The sequence below is a fragment of the Adiantum capillus-veneris genome, chromosome 3 (genome assembly GCF_014529385.1).
Source record: "Adiantum capillus-veneris isolate H3 chromosome 3, ASM1452938v2, whole genome shotgun sequence".
NCBI lineage: Eukaryota > Viridiplantae > Streptophyta > Polypodiopsida > Polypodiales > Pteridaceae > Adiantum > Adiantum capillus-veneris.
Window position 1 is genome coordinate 119,646,784 of NC_140933.1, and position 22,304 is coordinate 119,669,087.

Genomic DNA, 22,304 nt, shown 5'->3' on the forward strand with positions numbered 1-22,304 from the left:
CTTCTAAACTTGAACTATATAGCATCGGCCTACAACAATCTCGGTGTGGACTAAAAGGGGGGGTTAAGCCCCTAGAGAATGAAGCCGAAGAGTAGTTATATTGTAAGCTCAAATTCACAATGAATGTGTTGGCCATGCTTTTCACAAAATCAATCCCTTGAATTAGCACAAGAGACTCGAATAAAAAACAAAACCCAAAAAAAGTCACTAAATGAGGATTTGAGAGAGAGAGAGAGAAGAAGAAGAAGAAGAAGAGAATTTTAACGTCGTAGGAAACTATCCCAAGAGACCTTAAAGATCTATCCGACGAGGAGAGTTGAACTCAAGACCTGTTATTCAAGAGAGAGAGAATCCACAAGGTGAGACATCTTTGCATGCCTGCACTGCTTGCATAAAATCAGGACTTTAGGAATTTACTAGGGTTTGTCAAAATCTATAAACATTCTGTGTGCATCCCTTCGTGGTGCATAATAATCAAGCACAATTGTGTCTGTCCTAAAGCCCATCTTTTTATACAAACCCATAGCTGCTTCTCGTGTAGGGTCAACATGGAGGGTAACTCGGCAAATAGGCCTTGTTTGACATTTTACGATAGCTGCCTTCAGCAATGCCTGTCCATATCCTTGCTTACGATAACATTCTCGAACTGCCAGTAAACAAAAGCCATTAAAGTTGAAAGCCCCCACAATTGTCACATTAAGCACACCATATAATTTTTGGTATCAATACTATGCCTATTATATAAATCGCATATACATCACATCTACAACCACATGCAAAAACTCCGTCCATAATAGCTATCTTTGCAGGTTGGTAGCATCCTTAGGCTGGATGCAGACGAGGCAGAGAAAAAGGCGAAGGAAGGGGCGTGTGCCTGCATTGGCAGCCATCCATTCAATCATGCGGACAACACAATCGCTTCAGCCCTGATTGGCTGCCTCTCAGCTCGTCAGTTCACTTCCTCCACTCCGTCTGAACTCATAAAAAGCTAGAAGCCCAAGAGAGAGCAAGGATGCTGCCGCCCCCGTCTGAACCCAGACTTCGTTTTGAGTCTTGACAAAGGAACCCATTATGTCAGCTTACAAACTAAGAGAGGGGTCAGAAAGACGAACACAACCACTACAAAACTTCTCTTTCCATATAAAGCCAAGGGGTCCATGACAACAAAAGCAGAAACAACAGGCAAATATAAGAGACACAAGTTGAGAACTTAGTTGTTTGCCCTCTTCTACTTCAACGTCCCCTTCCTCTTGTATATTCCCCATCATGTACATTGATTGTTTTGCTTTTACAATGTACATTATTTTGCATGCTCTCTCCTCTTGTGTTTTTGCCTCTCCCTGTCTCTAGACTCGCTCTCTTCGTGCCACCTGCCTCCCTTTGGACTCAAATATAATATCAAGAGCCCAAGTGTGCATTCATCTCATGAGGCTTCGAAGTGTGTCACAAGATGGCTGACTTGTGTTGCAGAGGGGCCCTTCAACCCTTTTGAGGGGAATTTTCAGACTGCAAGTGTTATAGGCTTGGAACTCCAAGCCTGGAATCAATAGCAACACACGAACAGAAACTTCAAAATCACTGAACTTTAATAGAGAGAGAGAGAGAGAGAGCCCGGCATAGTTCCGTACCCAAAGGTATTGGCCCCAAAGTTTGGCACCCCTTTCGGTATTTCTTCTTATATTAATGCTTGAGCAAAGTACAAAGTCCGCAGGTCCTCTCTACTCAGTGCTCCCAAGCAAATTTGAGCGGGTAGAGAGGCCCTACTTACAATTTATAGGCTCATGGCCTTCTAAAAGCAGTACAGGAAAAGCGTCAGGTTCTAAAAGCATCTCAGGCCCAAAAGCTAGGCAGCCAACGTAAATCACGAAAATCTGTACACTGTGCCACGCAAGCAACCAGCGTGTTTTGCGAGTGTCCGTACAGTCTGCCACGTCAGCAGTCCTCCGCAATTTTCCGGCCGTCCATACAGCTTTGCCACGGTGGAGAGGGGCGAGGGGGTAACACCGGGAACACACAATGTGCGCCTCTCTATAGCTCAGAGTAAACACAGCACCCCAATCCATTGGATTCACCTTCAAAATCCACAAGATTTCACCTGTATACACTTGTTTCGCTGCACCAATACGCACACACACACACACACTTTACGGGAAGCTCAACCACGTGTCACACATCCATGCCTCTATTCCACACCTCTATCACACAAAACCTCTCTCTCTCTCTCTCTCTCTCTCTCTCTCTCTCTTTGCATACATAGACTTCGGTTCGGGGTTGCAGTCAACCGCACCGCAGCCGGCAACACGAGCAAAGAAACACGAGTAGAATAAGGGAGGGGGAGTGGGGAATCAACACCGAGAAGGGGGAAAGCGAGCTTCTCCTGGTTTCATGGCTTACATAGAGGAAAACCTCCTCACACTTGCTCTTTAAAAAAACTCACAGGCCTAGAAGCCCTTTACAAATTTTGTGAAAACCCTCTTATAGGTAGGTACACTTAAAAATTTAAACAAAAGAGGAGGGGTTTGTTTCACCTGTACAGCTCTAGGAGCTCTTTTTTTTAAATTGGGATTCATTTAGCCTCCATTTAGCACTTTGGATAAGAGGTCGACTGTAACCGGCCCGTAGGGCGGTAGGCGTTGGCTTTCACCGGAAATTATTTACTATAGACACACACACACAGAGCACTTTGCAAAGGAGACCAGTAACGGGAATTAACACTTAATCACACACACGGCTCGGAAGCTAGAATGCTCCGAGCAGACGCCGACAACCTGTAGGCCCCAAAATTGGCGCCCCTTTCGGTATTTCTTTATTCTTTAGGAGGGTAAAGCACAAAGAAGAGTCCTGGGAATCCTTTGACTGTATCCCACTAGATACCGCCTGTTTTGGCCAAATTTCGGCAGCATAACAGTCCCTAAACTTGCGAGAAACCAATTCCCCTGCTGGAACTCGCTTCTACTGGCGTATACCCTCTGATTCCTGCCCAAAAACAGTAAATTCAGCACGCTGTATTTACTGGTTTTTGCCCTGTTTTCAGCCCCAAACAGTCCCCTAACTGTCCTCTGCCAGTGGGGCACGATTTCCAAGGGTTCTGGCGTCCGTGGCTGAAAAACAGTAAAATTACAGCGCATACACAGCGCTGATTTTGCACCTGTATGGTGAGGTTATGACCCTCACCAGTGCCTGCTTTGGAGTAGCAACTAGCTACCCCTGTTCCTGCTCAAGGAGGCTCTTGCCTCAGCACAAAAGCATGAACCCACACAGCTGTACATCAGTCAAATGAGGAGCCCTCCTGTGGGGCATCACATAACTGCACGTAGGGGAGAGAGAGAGGAGCGTGTAGCGTGCAGGGCATCACTCCTAGCACCACACTGTACATGAGAGGGAAAAGAAGCACTCCATAGCTCTTAACCTGTGACAAAAAGCAAATGAAGGCCTCTCCCGGCTTAAAAATCAACGCCCATTTTTCTGTAGGAGGAAAGTTCATGTAAATGTGACACTTGGCATTTACAAGCATTTTCCCGTTTCGGATTCGCCGCTTAAAAATATCATGACCGGTTGCCCAGTTGACTTCGCGGCAGAGTTGTAAAATGTTCCCCTAGTCATCCGAAGGTAATGATGCGAACACATTTCACGGCCCAAAATAGCAGTTCCCTAAATTTTAGGAGATGCTTCCGTTGGGCTCCCACTGGTCTTCTGACCATCTATCCTCATTGGGACCGCATCCAAAAGTGCAATGTGGCCCAACTGTCGGATACTTTTTGTTGGTAGTCCCACCTTGACTTTACGCCTTAATTGAGTTCACTTCCTAGTATCCACGAACTTGCTAAGTGCGACGTGGGGACCTATATGATCTTGCTCTGAGCCTAGACATCCTCTTACCATACGAATTCCAGTGCCGACCACTTCCCGTCTGCGGGTGAAACTACCGTTCACATTGGCCATACAATGTCTGACCGTTTGCTACTTCAAAAAGAGGGTCTCAAAACAAATAAAATAAACCCCATTGGAAAGAAACCAACAACCAAGGTTAGCAGTTGCCACATCTTTGTGACATGGTTAATAACTGCCACGTCCTCGTGACATACCCCCCTCTTGAAATCGCAAACGTCCTCGATTGCAATCCAGGCTGCTCGCATATAAAGCATTTGTTCTCAGCCATTAGGACCTTCTTTTCCTCGAGCGACTTGTGCACAAAAGGCTTCCTTTTCTGTTCTTTGCCTACGCTCCAGAAGTCCCGGCTGAATCCTTGTCTTTGGTGGCCTTTTCTGACCCCTGTCACGCATCAGGAGCCGTTTTCACAAAGGGCTTCTTCGCTGAATTTTTCTTTTGCTGCCCTCCTTTGTCACTGCTCGGAAATCCACTGTCCTCTCCTTTCAACAAGGCAAGACCAGTGTTCGCAACTTCCATAAGCTGAGTAAGGGTAGCCACTCTATTCTTTGTACAGTAGTCGCGAAGCCCTTTAGGCAACCCACAACAGTACTTCTCTATCTGCTCTGTCAGTGGCACAAATCTGTAGGAGGTCACTAAGAGTAACGCTTTACAAAACCTCCTATTGTACTCCAGCAAGCTCTTACACGAAGCTGAAGTAAGTTGGTGCCAATCTGTCATGACGTCGGCTTCAAATTCATTTGACAGCCAAGCAGATGCAAACATTTGCTTGAAGTAAACCCAAGTGGCGGGTGCCTGTCCTTGCATTAACAAAGTCGTCCACCATGTAAGCGCATAGTCCTTTAAGAAAGTGGCAGCTTTCCTGACCTTCGAGGCCTCTGTAAAATTCCCCCCCCGCATAAGCTGTATCAAACTGCTAGAGGAAAGTGAGGGCCTTTGTCTTATCCTCGAAACCACTGAAGGTACTGAACTTTACCGCTGCATCACCTTCTTTGTAAGCCTTCGGCTTCTCTAGTGCCCCCAAGTTGTCATACGGAATGGTCTGCAACATGGGCACTGTAGTAGGCATGATCGGCACATCTTGGCCATTCACATTTTGCGTCAGAGGTGCGATATCTGGCTGCTGTCCAGAAAAACCAGCCATGCCAAAATGACCCTGTGGCACCCCAAACTGGCCCTAGTTGCAGTAGAAACCTTGCTACATGCCGATACTACCATACATGGGGTTTGGCATGATGCCTTGCATACCCCCGAACACTGTTCCTGGCATGTACAGCTGACTTCCAGGCGCATAACCAGCCATACTTTGGAACACTGATCCACCCCCGAAATACCCAGGATGTACCGTGGGTGGTGGAAAAACTGAGTGCATTGCCTGGTATCCAGCTCCCTGTCCATTCAAGACAGCATGCTGGCTCTGAAAGGTGGCGGGCTGAACTGGCATAACCTGTGGAATAGGCGTTCTAGCCACCTGTTCAAGCACGAGAGGAACCTGCTTTGGAGCCCCCGACTCCGCAACATTCGAGTGTTCCCTTTCCTCCTGCGCCACATGAAGTACCTGGGCTTGAGCATCAACAAGCTCCGTATGCGGCGTAGGTTGCCTATTTTGTTGTTGCACTGGTGGCGCTTGCAAGAATTCCATAAACCTCGGATTCTGCACCAACTGCGAAAAGACATTCACCGCGGCAACTAACTGAGTCTTGAACGCATCATCCTCAAGTTGCCCAGTCATAAAGCCCTGTACTACTGGAGGGACATTCACGTTGACAGGAGGTACAGACTGACGTGGCCGTGAGCTCTCGCCAATCTCAAAAACCATAGGAATCTCCTGCTTGTCCTTTGAAGAGGAACCCTCTTCCATAATTCCCTTCCCCTTGTCGGCCATAGTGTAATCCCCGCGTTCCTGTACTCTGTGTCTTTACCCTAAACAATCCAGACTCACTCTTTAAGGAAAAAGTGATTGATGTCCCGGCAATGGAACCATGTAACCAGCCCGTAGGGCGGTAGGCGTTGGCTTTCACCCGAAATTCTTTACTATAGACACACACGCAGAGCACTTTGCAAAGGAGACCTGTAACGGGAATTAACACTTAATCACACACATGGCTCGGAAGCTAGAATGCTCCGAGCAGACACACCGACAACCTGTAGGCCCCAAAATTGGCGCCCCTTTCGGTAATTTCTTTATTCTTTAGGAGGGTAAACTACAAAGAAGAGTCCTGGGAATCCTTTGACTGTATCCCACTAGAGACTGCCTGTTTTGGCCAAATTTCGGTAGCATAACAACCCCTAAACTTACGCAAAACCAATTCCCCTGCTGGAACTCGCTTCTACTGGCGTATACCCTTTGATTCCTGCCCAAAAACAATAAATTCAGCACGCTGTATTTATTGGTTTTTGCCCTGTTTTCAGTCCCAAACAGTCCCCTAACTGTCCTCTGCCAGTGGGGCACGATTCCCAAAGGTTCTGGCATCCATATGGCTGAAAAACAGTAAAATTACAGCGCATACACAGCGCTGATTTTGCACCTGTATGGGGAGGTTATGACCCTCACCAGTGCCTGCTTTGGAGTAGCAACTAGCTACCCCTGTTCCTGCTCAAGGAGGCTCTTGCCTCAGCACAAAAGCATGAACCCACACAGCTGTACATCAGTCAAATGAGGAGCCCTCTTGTGGGGCATCACATAACTGCACGTAGGGGAGAGAGAGAGCAGTGTGTAGTGTGCAAGGCATCACTCCTAGCACCACACTGTACATGAGAGGGAAAGGAAGCACTCCATAGCTCTTAACCTGTGACAAAAAGCAAATGAAGGCCTCTCCCAGCTTAAAAATCAGCGCCCATTTTTTTGTAGGAGGAAAGTTCATGAAAATGTGACACTTGGCGCATTTACAAGCATTTTCCCGTTTCGGGTTCGCCGCTTAAAAATATCATGACCGGTTGCCCAGTTGACTTCGCGGCAGAGTTGTAAAATGTTCATGAAAATGCTTCCGGAGGTAATGACGCGAACACATTTCACGGCCCAAAATAGCAGTTCCCTAAATTTTAGGAGATGCTTCCGTTGGGCTCCCACTGGTCTTCTGACCATCTATCCTCATTGGGACCGCATCCAAAAGTGCAATGTGGCCCAACTGTCGGATACTTTTTGTTGGTAGTCCCACCTTGACTTTACGCCTTAATTGAGTTCACTTCCTAGTATCCACGAACTTGCTAAGTGCGACGGGGGGACCTATATGATCTTGCTCTGAGCCTAGACATCCTCTTACCATACGAATTCCAGTGCCGACCACTTCCCGTCTGCGGGTGAAACTACCATTCACATTGGCCATACAATGTCCGATCGTTTGCTACTTCAAAAAGAGGGTCTCGGAACAAATGAAATAAACCCCATTGGAAAGAAACCAACAACCAAGGTTAACAGTTGCCACATCTTTGTGACATGGTTAATAACTGCCACGTCCTCGTGACATCGACACCTCAGTACACTCTCTCTTTCTCTTCACCACTTGGGAACCTACTTGTTTGAGCCCATTTGGGTTGTCACGGCGTCGTGACAACCCACTTGGGTGCTCTTCCCTTCAATAAAAAGAGACGGGCCATTGGGCCCCCGGTGGGAACGACCTTGCCACATCAGCACTATCGAGCGCCCCTCGGTCACCACCGAACGCCACCAACATCCGCCGCCCACGTAGAGCCAACCACGAGCAAGACAGCAGCACCGCCATAGCTCACGACCACGCCAAGGAGAGCTCCCCTCTCCTCGCTTCACTGGTAGTAGAGAGTGCGCATCCCAGGCCGTATACCTCAAGATCCCAAGGCCCCATTGTGCATATGGGTTAATGGGCGGCCACGTGGCGGCACCATAGCGCCCTAGGCCCCCAACCCCTTGGAAAGGCTCCCTAACTTTACAATTTTTCCAAAAGGAACAACTTTTTTTGGGCCCTCCTTCACAGCCTTGGCATTTACCGCTCAATAATCAAGCCGTCAAGCATTGCCGGTAGACCCGGTCCCTAGCTGTAATCCATATGAATCCTGACACCATTTGACTTCCATGGGCCCGCAAAAAATCGAAAAAAAATTTCGGCATTGCACGACCGCTTTCTGGCGCCAACTCCAGGAACTTGGCCTTCAGGAATCGGTTTGATGAGCCGTCAATTTAGGCTAAGCCCACATAGTGCAGATGACATTCTCGAACCTGGTCGCGGCCCAAAAACTCCCAATTGGCACGCTTTCCAATGCACTCAAGTGGGCCCGTAATTGGAAGCCGTTAGTCCTGGCTATTTCGGCGATTTATCGTAGGAGCTTCGAGGACACGGTCGATCAGTACGCCACGGATCCATATTTTTTTGATGTATTCACTCAAATACAAAATGGGAAGGTAGTAGTGGGATATTCCATACGGGATGGCTACTTGATGAAGAAAATGATGTTGTGTATTACACAGTCGTTGAGGGAAAATGTTCTAACTGAATGCCATTGTCCACCTTTTACGGTCACCACGGCATTGACACCACCTTGAAAGGTGTGGAGTGTTACTTCTTTTGGCCGAGACTCAAAAGGATGTAGACGACTTCGTACGCCGTTGCTTGGTATGCCAAAAGGTAGTGTTTGACAGGCATAAAGCACAGGGATTGTTACAGCCTTTAACCATTTGTCACGAGACGGGCACCACCTGCCAATAGAAAAGAACAGACTGAACAGACTTTTAGCACTTCAATAACAACTGAACTGAGAAAGAGAGAGAGACGACACGCGATGCAGAGTGGCGGAATTCCACCCCAGAGAGTATTGGTCCCAAACCTTGGCGCCCCTTTCGGTAGTTCTTTATATTTGCATCAACACAATACAAGCCGGTACTCCAAACTCTGCACCTTTTCTAGGAAGCATGCCAGTGAATGAGTCCTTAGCACATTTTTAAAGGCCCTTGGCCTATGAAAAGTAGTTTACATGAAAAGCCTTCAAACTCAAAAGCTTCTGGTCTAAGTGTCATAAAACGGGAGCGTACACGAGCACTTGAAAATCTGAAAATTAAAATACTTTGCAAATTTGAGAGAAGGGAGAAGATCGACACAGTATTGGGGACCAGAAGATGGGCTGGTCCCCCCCCGTTAAGAGTATTCTTTTATTCAGGGAGAATTCGTATACAAGCACGAGAACCCGAGGAAACCCCTCCGTTCTGTAATCTTAGACCCGAAGGTCGTGCTTTCCCGTAAAGGGCTTGGACACAAGGCCGTTCCTTCCCGTAAGGGACTTAGGCGCGAAGCTGTACTTTCCCGTAAGTGACTTAGGCGTGAAGTTGTACTTCCCGTGAAGGGCCTTCCCGTAAGACGGGAGATTCCTGCAAAACAAACCACACAAACACGCGACAACAATTCGTATGGCGAATCCACAATAGATACCTGTCACTCTTGCGCGGGAAAAAGCGACTTCCGTGCTTCGTAGTCTCGCTATCTCTTGCGGCAGAGTCTTCTCTTGCTGACGTTGGTACTCCCTTTGAGTGAGGGCATGTGGTGCTTTTATAGCTCCCTGGCCACGGCACGAATAGCTGCTCGCGTAGAGATCGCGGCCGTTTTTTTTTTTTTTTTGCGTTGTTCTACCCGAAATAGGGAGAGAGAATTCGCTGGCTGGTTTTGTTGCTTTATCTTCTAAGCGGCTGCCCACTTATTAAGTGGGCAGCCGGCATATTTTAAAATTGGTCTGAACCTACCCAAAAACTCAATAAAACCTTATAAGTTAAAACCAATGCATTTCACAACACTTCCCAGGCGTCCCTGGATGCAACCACATGCACGAATGCAATGCAAACATAGATTCCTCGCAAGAAAGCGTCTGCCTTCCCGCGATTGTTCCTGCTTTTCGTAAAAAGCTTCATTGAATCCATCTTTATTCTTGTGCTTGCGTTCTTACGCGAATTTTCTTACTTAGTTCGGATTTCCTCCTTAGCCTACGGAATGCCCCCTTACTAATGCACCCGTCACCCATCATGTGACGCATCAGGGGCACTCGTAACCCGGCCCTTTCCACCGAACTTACGGAAACTCCTTCGCGATGTTTACCGTCACCCATCAAGTGACACATCAGAGTTGTCCGTTCCTGATGGCAGTTCCTGTAGCTACAATCTTTTTAACAGTTCTTAGTGCACATAATAAAATATCCTAATAAAGAAATTAATCATTAAAAATAAGAAAATAGTCCAATTAGCAACACTAAGAGCAATGCCAAAAAGTTGTCAGCGTAAATCACGGAATTCCGTACAACTGTCATGTCAGCAGTCAGCGCAAAACGCGAAAATCTGTACAGTCTGCCACGTCAACACTGTCAGTGAAAAATCCAGAAACTCTCAACGAAAAATTCAAAAACTACCACGTCATTAGCTGCTACGCATGTGTGCGGGTCCTGCTTTATTTTAATCCTTTATGTCACTTGGGGCGCCATCAGACGGGGTCCCATAAGTTGGTAGGACTTCTTCTGTTGCTTGTTCTTCTTAGGGTTTAGGCCCCTTGGCCGTAATTTGAAGGTTGGCTCTGCTCTTTACTGACTTGACACGTCTGCAGTTTGTGACACCATTCCCACCCGCCTCTGGGAAAGTATTGCTATGGATTTTATTTTTGATCTCCCAAAGACACAGAGTGGGCATGATGGCATTTGGACTGTCAGCGGTCAGATTTAGCAAGCAAGCTCACTTCGTTCCAGTGAAGAAAACAGTCAAGATGATCATTTAGTGAGACTCTTCATTTCACAGATTTTTAGATTACATGGCATGCCTGACACAATAGTCTCTGATAGAGATTCCCGATTCACGAGTTTGTTATGGAAAGCTTTGGCCCATGGTTGCAGTTCTCGTCATCATTCCACCCGCAAACATATGGGTAATCTGAGATTGTAAATTCAGTCGTACTGAATTTATTAAGTCTTGCATTTCTAATCAGAAGACTCAATGGGAATTTTTTTTGCCCTTGGTGGAATTTACCTACAATAACACGATCCACTCTTCGACGGGGAAGGTGCCATTTGAGATCATTGAAGGTGCTCCGAAGGTTACACTCTTCCTAAGAACGAAAGATAAGATTTTTGAAGCCGACCAGTATACGAGGGACTTGGACACTACTTTAGCCAAGGTCCGGGAGGCTTTAACGAAATCTCGGGAAAGACACAAGAAGGCAACAGATCGACACTGTCGTGATTTGAAATTGAAGGAAGACAATTGGGTGCTCTTACGTTTTGAGAAGGCACGCCTAAGAAAGAAAAAGCGAAAGGAGCGGCTTTTTCCAAAGCTTAGCATGAGATACTATGGACCTTTCCAAATAAAAGAAAAGATAAATGATGTCTCCTTTAGACTGAAGCTGCCCGATACTTGGAAGATTCACAATGCTTTTCATGTGAGTCTCTTGAAGCCTTTCAAAGGCGATGTAGTCGATGATGGGGAGCCAGATGAGCAACCCGAAGTGGAAAAAAGCAAGGAGATACTCGTGCCTAGAACAGATATTGGCACACAAGGATAGAAAGATTAAAGGTAAAGCGATTAGGTGGTTCTTGGTCAAATTCAAGAACTATCATGCATTGGATGTTTAGTGGATAGAGGAGGAGAACCTAGCAGATACTCCTCAGATTTTGGAACTTCATTCGGTTTAGCATAGTCTACTCCGATAGAACCTTGATTTCAGCATGGGTGAATCTAGTGCAGCGGGCTTGCACAAGAGGGAGTCACTCCGCTCCTTTGTCAACGGATTACCCCGATTTTGAATAGAGTCACTAATGTCCCTATGGGTTTCAGGGATACTGAAGGGCTGAATAGTATTATGCTGATTGACTTTACGAACTGGAATTCCCGAATATGAAAATGATTGATTTATGCAAGAATTGAAAGACGAAATGATTGCAACATTTCGGTCTCATAGATCTTTATAGACATGATTGCTGATGAGCACGCGGCGGTGTGTGCAAGTGAAAGAGCACGCGAGGAAGTGCAGTGTGTGCAGAGAGACGAGGCGACGGTCAGCAGGAGAGGAAGCGCTAGCAGAAGAGAGAGAGCTCACGTTTTTGGGGAAAACTCAATAAGTGAGTTTTGGGTTTTCCCACTTTTATTATAAGTGACTTTTAAAAAATGTGTCGAGGTTCAATATGAACCTGGACAAAGTATAAAAATGTACAAAAAGGGGTTATTTAGGCCTTTAACCCAACAACCTCCCACTTAAAGGCATAAATGGCGCCTTTAAGCTACGTGACTCCCACCATCTCTATGTATAGATGATGTTGTGCTTTGGGTAAGCACTTAGTGAGAGCATCGGCTGGATTTTGTGATGTATGGACCTTAACCAATGTAATAAAGCCATCCTCAAGCAATTCTCGTATGAAGTGATACTGCACATCAATATGCTTTGTGCGTGCATGAAACATGGCGTTCTTTGCCAGACATATAGCACTCTGGCTATCACAACCAAGCATAGGTGCCTTGGCAGGCAAGCCAAACTCAATGCATAGGCGTGCTAACCAAATAGCTTCTTTGGAAGCCTCAGTGGCTGAAATATATTCAGTCTCTGCCGTAGACAATGCAACAATCTTTTGCAATCTAGAACACCATGAAACAGCACCTCCCGCAAGAGTAAATACATAGCCACTTGTGGATTTTCGTGTATCCACATCACCAACCATGTCAGAGTCACAAAATCCCTTCAACTCCGTTGGTCCTTTACCATAGCAGAGGCGTTTGTTTTTAGTCCCTTTCAAGTACCTCATAATGGACTTTATTGCATCCCAAAGCAACCTGCCTGGATTAGCTATAAACCGGCTCACAACTCCCACGGCATGGGCTATGTCAGGCCTAGTAGCAACCATAGCATACATAAGTGAACCACAAGCTGAAGCATAAGGCACACTTTGCATGTCATTGGCTTCTTCCTTTGACTTGGGACAATCAGCCTTGGAGATTTTGACATATGGCTGCAATGGCACACCAAGAGGCTTTGCTTCAACCATGTTAAATCTGTCCAGCACATTTTCAATGTACTTTTCTTGCGACAAATACAATAGGCGCTTGTCTCTTTGCCGTGTAACACGCACTCTAAGTACATGTTCAGCTGCCCCAAGGTCTTTCATTGAAAACACAGATTTCAGCTGCCCTTTAAGAGCATCAACAGTGCTTCTTTTCTTTGCAACTATCAACATATCGTCTACATAGAGCACAAGAATGATAGGGCTGCCATCCTCACCACGTTTGGTATACAAACAATGGTCTGCATGGCTTCTTTTGTAACCATGTTAAGCATGAAGCTATCAAACTTCTTGTACCACTGTCTACATGATTGTTTCAGCCCATACAAGCTTCTATTGAGCATACGTACCAAATGTTCCTTGTCAGGGATAACAAAACCCTCGGGTTGCTTCATGTAAAGCTCTTCTTCCACATCACCATGCAAGAAAGCGGTATGTACATCTATTTGGTCCATTTATAAATCAAGAGCAGCCACAATGGCAAACAAGACACGCAAAGTGGTCATCTTCACAACAGGAGAGAACACTTCCTGAAAGTCTATGCCCTTGGTTTGAACATATCCCTTTGCAACAAGCCTTGCCTTATACTTGGGTTTTGCATCAACAGTCTTGATTTTATACACCCATTTGTTAGGAATAGCCTTCCTTCCTTTGGGCAATTCAACCAAATCCCTAGTACGATTAGCATGCAAAGCTTTAATCTCTTCCTGCATAGCAAGCTCCCACTTGTCGCTGTGCTCACATGTCTTTGCCTCGTTATACGTAAGAGGCTCTCCCTCATCTGTCAACATAATGTAATGCAAAGAGGGGTCATATCGACTCACAGACCGTCTTTGACGAGTAGACCGCCTAACCCAATGATCCGCATTATCCGGCAATGGGTTTACATCAGGTGGCACTACAAAATCATCAACAACGGGCTGCTGTACATCATTTTCAGCACCATTTTCAACATTGTTTCTTGGCTGCAAATGCCCTTCAGGAGCCTCAATTTGCTGTCCAACATCATTTGGCTCAAACACCACTGGATCATCTACATTTTCAGCCATTTGTGGTGCATCCTGATGGTCAAAAATAGGCCTAACAAGTGGCTGGTCATGCTGAAATTTCACCCTTTTATGGTCATGCTTTGAGGCACAATTGTTTTGAAGCAGCCTTGCCACATTAAAAACAACATCTCGGCTGCGTACAACCCTTTTGAGCTGAGGTAACCAAATCCTGTAACCCATTTCGCCTTCTTCACCATATCCCAGGAAGAGGCCTTTAATGAACTTCGCATCTAGTTTACTCCTCAACTCAGGTCTAACATGCACAAAAGCTTCGCAACTAAAAATGCGTAAGTGATCATATGAAGCAAGCTTGCCAGACCAAACCTCTTCACGGATGTCACCTTTCAAAGACATGTGAGGGGATCGATTGCATATATGCACTGCAGTTTTCAAAGCTTCTCTGTACGCAAGCATTTTAGCTTTCTACCTGTTTGGGTGGTCACAAATGCATGAAATCTCTTAAACGCAACAAAAGCTTCATCCTTAGACTTAGCAAATAAACCCAAATTTTCCTAGAATGATTTAGCATCAAGCTTGTTTGAAGTACAAAGCTTAGAGAGGCCCTTTTGGCTCATATGGCCAAGCCTCTTGTGCCACAACTCCATGTGAGAGTTAATTTCAGCCAATGCAATAAACTTGCCCAACACGGCCTTTCCATGCATGCAGTAAAGTGTCCCTTTCTTTGTGCCCTTTACAATCAGCCTTGAGCCTTTAGTTGTTTTCCATGACCCTCTCTCAAACAAGATGCTGTAACCATGCATATCTATCTGACCAACAGAAAGCAGACTCTTCTTGATTCCCGGCACATATCGAACATCATGCAAGACAAGCTCATTTGTGCCATCTATGGAGAGATACACAGTGCCAATACCCTCAATGGAACATGCATGATTATTTCCAAGGTATACATGGCCACGCTTGCCTATATCAAAAGTAGAGAAACACTCCTTGATAGGAGTCACATGAAATGAAGCACCGGAATCAACAATCCAAGTCTGGGACAATGCATCATTGACAGTCAACAAAGCATCAATAAGATCACTCTTGGTGATCTGCATGTCTTGTGAATGAACATTTAGAGAGGCATCAAAGTCATAAGCATCATCATCTGACAAAATGGCACACAAGATGTCCTCTACATCTGACAGCTCCTCAATCACGACACTAGAAGCCACATTGGCCTTCTCTTTGTCCTTTGAGCTATCCTGTGCATCTGCCTTGACTTCCTTCTTCTCTTTCTTTTTGTCTCCGCCATTCTTTTTTCTTTCTAACTCAGCTTTATAGTACCTGCAATCGGGTTTCTTGTGACCTTTCCTGCCACATTGATAGCAAGTCGCATCACCCTTGCCTTTGCTTGCATTTCCCCTTTCTTTACTCTTACTCTTACTCCTTTGTGCATAAACATTCTTCTTTTCTGTCCTGCCTCTAACCATGTTGGCAGAGCTGCCTCCCTCTCCACTTGCTTTCCTCCTAATTTTTTCATTCAAGATAGAATCCCTAACACCATCAAAGGTCAAATTGGGATTATTGGACAACGAAACCACCAAAGTTTCCCATGACTCAAGTAAAGGTCATAAGCAAGAAGATAGCTTTCAGCTTATCATCAAAAAGAGGCAAGCGAGAATCCTGTAACTGCGACAAAGTCCCTGTGAACAATGACAAGTGCTCTGCCACGCTCTTGGACTCATCTAGTTGCATGCCAACAAGTTTTCGCATCAAGTACACCTGGTTGACAGGCGTTGTATTTTCATACATTCCCTTTAACTTCTCCCACACATCAAAAGCAGTCGTGAGACCTTTCACATCAATGACGGTCTCATCTGTCATGGCCATTTTAATGTATGTAACGGCTTTCCTGTTCATGCTAACCCATGCTTCATCTGTCATATTTTGTGGCTTCACCTGTTCAAGTGCCCCTTCGCAATCCTTAAGAAATAGGATTCCCTGCATCCTATCAAAACCTGTACCATCAAACCTCCTAATCTCGAAGAGGTTCTTCACATCCGAAGAAGATGAGGCCATAGTTGCACGAAATAAGAGGGATAATACGCTGAATTTTTGGGCAAAATGCGCAAAAATCGGTGTCACAAAGTGATGACGTGGCGAACAACAGAAACCCTAATTTCTACCAAAAACCCTAAAATTCTTGCAAACCCTAATTTTTGCCAGAAACCCTAATTTCCGAAAATCGCGGAGGCTGATTTTTTTTTAAAAAAAATAAAAAAATTTTGGAAAATGATGAGCGACGCAAATTTCGCTTTTTCTCTACTTAAATGAGAAAGAGAGAGAGAATGCTTTTGCTTTCATGTTTTGACTCTCTGTGAGAGAGAGAGAGAGCAATTGCTTTTGATTCGAAGCTTTTGGGGCTCTGCTTTTGGGCATCCCTTGTAACCTTTAAATTAGTGGTGAGGGCCTCACTTCTCACAGCATCTGGACGCAGAGTCTGAGAGTGAAACCCTACCGCTCTCTTGTACTTTGATGATTGATTAATACAAAAAGAAATACCGAAAGGGGCGCCAGTCTTTGGGGCCAATATCTCTAGGCACAGAACTCTGCCGGGCCAGTGCAAATCTATTGTGATCTGTGAATTGTTTTGAAGTGGTTATTTGGTGCTGTCGCGGTTGATTCTTGACTTGGAGTGTCCAAGTCTGTTACAGTGGTATCAGAGCATGGCCGATTTCTCTTTTACGGGAAATCCGATCCCCGAATTTTTTTTCCGCGGCACCTATGGCTTCAGACAATGATCAGTCGACTCCTTTTGCATCTATAGATGCGGGCTGGGATCACAACAAAGATTCAGACAGAGAGTATGGCCCGCCTCGGCGGAGCAAAGAGAGATGGAGCGTCGTCAATTGATTGGCGATGCAACAAAGATGATGCTCAATTTTGCCAAGGATCCGATGATGGCAAAATATATGAACCAGACCTCTTTGGAAGAGGTACAGATGGAGTGGCAGAGAACCACAACACCACTCCCGAAACCCGCTCTCAAGAAACCTTCTGCCTCCAAGAAAATATACGGAGCAGGAACTGGAGAACGTGGTTGATGCACGGATTGCTCAGCTTTTCGACGTGCAAAAGAAAGACAAAAAGCACGGCAAAAAGCAGAATAAAGGCACTGACTTCCCGGGATATTTGGGTCGTCGGTTGACATTTGACAAGGCAAAGAAACGGAAGAAGCGTGTTCGATTTGAAGGAGTACCCAGTTCTTCTTCTTCTTCTTCTAACAGTTCTTCTAGCTCCTCGGATTAGAGCGAAGAAGACAGAAAAAGCAAAAAGAGAAGCAAGACACAAAGCTTCGGAAAGGGCAAGAAAAAGGCAAAGAAGGCTACATCTCGCCCAGAGACTGACAGTTCTACTGAGGATTCGTCTACAGACAGCTCAGATTCCGATGACGGAAAGTTTTATGCAAACAAGAAGAATTTTTACAAAGCCAACCAGTATGACTTTCTCGAAGATAAAAGCAAGAAAGTCCGAGAGTTTAAGGAAGGTGGCCACTCGATCAAGTTTGATACTTTTTCAGGATACTCGGATGCTTCGAAGGCTGTCTTTTTTCAGCAGTTTGACATCGCTTTTGCAGGAGGACGCTATTCAGAGCACTCCAAGATTCAGAGAGCTGCCTCTTACTTTAAGAGGAATGCTCGTACTTGGTGGTCCACGCTTCTTTTAAACAAGACTGCGCCAGTTAAATGGCTGAAATTTAAGAAGCTTTTTATTTCTTCTTGGTTGACGCAAGAATATGAACGAGATGTACGAGCTGCTTGGAACCATCTTCGGATGACCAAGAAAGATACAATCAATGCTTATTGTGAAAGATTCTGGAACTCTTTTCTAACCGCCTCTTCATTCAAGAAGATCTCGTTCAAAGAACAAATTGAGCGGTTTACCTTGGGTCTACCTACAGAGATCCGAAATCACTGCTTGGAACAGAAGTCAGATTCTATTCAGGAGTTGATGAGTCATGAGAAGCGGGGCTTTGCTATTCACTCTGGCAGTCTGACCTACCCCACAGATGAGGCCATGACACAACGAGCCGAACAGACTTCTGGGAATGAAAGTAGAATGAAAAAGAGCAACCCAGAGAAAAAAAAGGATGCACGACCCAAGCTTACTCCTGAGGAGAGAGCTCGCTTCATTAGAGAGGGGAAGTGCTTTGGATGCGGGGAACATGGACATATTTCCGCAAAGTGCCCTGATAAGGCACAGAAAGAACAGAATGATAAAGACGACCACAAATCTGAGAGTTCGAGAGCAGCTGAGGAATGTGGCAGAAAAGGCAGATAGAAAAGCAGAACTGGTACCACATGGCGTGGGACCTGCACCGAATCTAATGAATGAAAGTACAAACTTTGCCGCTTTCGGGGCAAAGTGAAGGATCAGGAAGCTCTTTTGAAGGAGCCAAGGCCAACTTCTTTTCACTTGGAATTGGCGGCTCGATTTGGAACTACGCCCGACAGACTGACGCCACAGGCGGAGGTAGTTCGACTGGCACCCGGATGGGATGTTGCCATTACACCGAGCATTGGCAAACTTCGTTTGCAATGACAGGGGTCTTCAGGGCACGCGAGTGACGTTCTACTTGGGATCCCTTGGTACCACAAGAACTACGCCGTGGTTGACTACCGGGCCGAGAAAGCGACTTTGATAAATGAAGGGCTTAGAGATTGTACTTGATGAACTTCAGTTTTCTTACTCATTCTTTTGTGAGAACTGAACGATGGATAAAAGTTGAATATGTTTTGACCTGAAGAAAAGAACGCCAAGATTTTTTTTCTCCACGCTCATGCCGATTGCTTTTGAGAGGGCCTGAAGATCATACCATTGATCTGATATCTGAAAGCACGCCACCGAATCGGCCACCTTATCGTGTGAGCCGAGTACAGAATGAAAAGATTATGAACCCAGTGAAAGACCTCTTGGAAAAGGGTCTTGTCCAGCCTAGTACTTCACCGTATTGCTCTCCAGTGTTGTTGGTTTTGAAGAAAGACGGATCTTGGAGAATGTGCATCAATTATAGCACTCTCAACGAAATCACCATCAAGAACAGATTTCCGATTCCTAGGATCGATGATATACTCGACAGGTTACAGGAATCCTCGTGCTTTAGCAGGATTGACTTGAAGAGTAGATATCATCAGATCAGGATAGCGCCAGGAGATGTCTACAAGACAGCTTTTCGGACGACTTTTGGGTTATTTGAGTTTTTGGTGATGCCTTTTGGCTTAACCAATGCTCCTGCGACATTTAACCGGATGATGGATAGGATTTTTCGAGAGTACAAGCTATTTGTTGGCACTTTCTTTGACGACATCATTGTTTTCTCCAAGAATGAGGCAGAACACAGAGATCATCTGCTTCAAGTCTTTCAGGCATTACGAGATCACACATTAGTGATTAATGCTACGAAAAGTGAATTTTTCCTACCAAAGATACATTTTTTGGGACACATTGTGTCAACAGCAGGAGTGCAAATGAACCCGGCCAAGATAGAGACTATCCGTGATTGGCCCGATTTGAGGAATGTCCATGAAGTTAGAAGCTTCTTGGGACTGTGTTCGTACTACAGGTGGTTCATACGAAAGTTTGCAGAGGTTGCTTCCCCTTTGCATACCTTGACACAGAAAGGAGCACCTTTTTCGTGGGGACCCACAAAGGTGACTGCCTTTCAGACATTGAAAGAGAAATTCACTACAAGACCAGATTTGACTTTGCCGGACTTGCAGAAGTCATTTGAAGTATTTTGTGATGCTTGTGGTCGTAGTTTGGGTACGGTCTTGATGCAAGAAGGCCATGTCATAGCTTACGAGAGCCGTTTGTTCTCTAGGCCGGAGATGACAGCACAGATCTATGGGAAAGAGCTTTTGGCGGTTATCCACGCTCTTACTCAGTGGCGGCATTACCTACTCGGAGCGGATTTTACTGTCTTTACAGACCATCAGAGTTTGCGCTACTTCTTGTCACAGAAGCAGCTTTCGGAAAAGCAGATGCGGTGGGTGAACATCTTGTCACAGTTCCACTTCCAGATTGTCCATGTGCAGGGACTGAAGAATGTGGTGGCAGATGCTTTGTCTCGAAAACCGTTGGTTCTGGCTATTTCCGCGATACATCATAGGAGCTTCGAGGATATGGTCGATCAGTGTGCCACAGATACAGATTTTGCAGATATTTTCACACGGATACGGGATGGGGAGACAATAGCTGGATACTCCCTTTGGGAAGGCTACTTGATGAAAAAGACTATGTTGTACGTTACACAGCCGTTGAGAGAAAAGGTTATGACTGATTGCCACTGTCCACCTTTTACGGGTCACCGCGGCATTGCTACCACCATGAAAGGGGTAGAGAGAGATTTCTTTTGGCGGAGACTGAAGAAGGATGTGGAAGAGTTTGTGCGCAGCTGCTTGGTATGCCAGAAGGTCAAGTTTGACAGGCATAAGGCACAGGGATTGTTACAGCCTTTACCCATACCCACCCGCCCCTGGGAAAATATTGAAATGGATTTTATTTTTTTTTATCTCCCGAGAATACAGAATGATCACGATGATTTTCCGATTACATGGCACGCCTGAGACGATTGTCTCCGACAGAGACCCCAGATTTATGAGTTTGTTTTGGAAGGCAATTTGGGAGAACATTGGCACGCGGTTGCAGTTCTCGTCATCGTTCCACATGCAGACTGACGGGCAATTTGAGATTGCCAATTCAGTGATTTTAGATTTATTGAAGTCTTGTATCTCGGATAAGAAGACTCAATGGGAAAAGAACTTACCTTTGGTGGAATTTGCCTACAATAACACGATACACTCTTCGACGGGGAAGACGCCATGTGAGATTGTTGAAACTGTTGCGAAGGTTCCATCCTTCCTGAGCACGAAAGATTAGAAATTTGAAGCGGATGAATATTCGCGAGACTTGGATACGGCTTTTGCCAAGGTTCGCGAGACTTTGCAGAAGTCTCAAGAACGACAGAAAAAGGCAGCGGATCGCCATCGTCGCGACTGGAAACTGAAGGAGGATGATTGGGTGCTCGTACTTTTGAGAAGGCACGCCTAAGAAAGAAAAAGGGAAAGGAGAGGCTTTTTCCAAAGCTTAGTATGTGATACTACGGACCTTTCCAGATTACTGACAAGATAAATGATGTCTCCTTCCGATTGAAACTGCCAGATACTTGGAGGATTCACAATGCATTGCATGTGAGTCTCTTGAAACCTGTTTAGGGTGATGTGTCTGATGATGGGGAGCCTGATGAGCAACCCAAAGTGGAAGAAAACGAGGAGATCCTTGTTCCTGAACAGATTTTGGCACATAATGATACGAAGAAAGGTAAAGTCCGAAGGCGGTTCTTGGTTAAGGTCAAGAACTTTCCTGCATTTGATGCGAAGTGGATGGAGGAGGAGGACCTAGCAGATACTCCTCGGATTGTGAAACTTTACCTCGATGTTTTGGTTTAGCATAGTCTACTCCAAACGGAACCCAGAATTCAGCTTGGTCGGAGATCTGGTGCAGTGGGATGCACAAGAGGGGAGTCACTACGCTCCCTTGTCAACAGATGCCTCGATTTTGATGCTAAAGTCACTGATGTCTCTTTGAGCTTCAGGGATACTGAGAGCTGACAGTATTCTGCTAGATGACTTTATGAAATGGAATTCCTGATTATGATATTGATTTGTTCTTGACTTCTTGTGAGTGCAGGAACTGATAGCCGCAATGACTGCAGCATTTTGGTCTGATTGATCTCGAATAGACATGGTTGCAATAGGGGTTAGTCAATCAGACATCGATGAGGTCCCGATTGGACCTAGATGTGATTACTAGCTACATTGCCGATAAATCATGGTCTAAGATCCGAATGAATGTTGAATGTCATGTGATGTCCTGTGATGTCGTGTGATGTGACTGTCGATTTTGTACATGTGCTAGCTGTGTGTTCCTAGTACGTAGGTACTAACAGTCAATGTCTGCTAAGACGGTTTATGGCTTTTGTCGGTTTTGCAGGTGTAATCACGATCGATTACAATGCTTTCAAGAGGGGGGTATGTCACAAAGTGATGACGTGGCGGACAGCAGAAACCCTAATTTCTGCCAGAAACCCTTAAATTCTTGCAAACCCTAATTGATTTGAAGCTTTTGGGGCTCTGCTTTTGGGCATCCCTTGTAACCTTTAAATTAGTGGTGAGGGCCTCACTTCTCAGAGCATCTGGACGCAGAGTCTGAGAGTGAAACCCTACCGCTCTCTTGTACTTTGATGATTGATTAATACAAAAAGAAATACCGAAAGGGGAGCCAGTCTTTGGGGCCAATATCTCTAGGCACGGAACTCCGTCGGGCCAGTGCAAATCTATTGTGATCTGTGAATTGTTTTGAAGTGGTTATTTGGTG

The 22,304-nt window shown here is 45.5% G+C and overlaps 1 protein-coding gene across 1 annotated transcript in view; it reads right to left on the reverse strand.

The window, feature by feature from the left end:
• Positions 1-276: 276 nt before the first annotated feature.
• Positions 277-22,304, reverse strand: part of LOC147461598 (Acyl-CoA N-acyltransferases (NAT) superfamily protein) — a 57,225-nt gene continuing 35,197 nt past the window's right edge. The window contains exon 2 of the mRNA XM_086509099.1: positions 277-646. Within this exon, the coding sequence (XP_086365225.1) occupies positions 417-646 (230 nt within the window). The 3' untranslated portion in view covers positions 277-416. The remainder of the gene's footprint in view (positions 647-22,304) is intronic.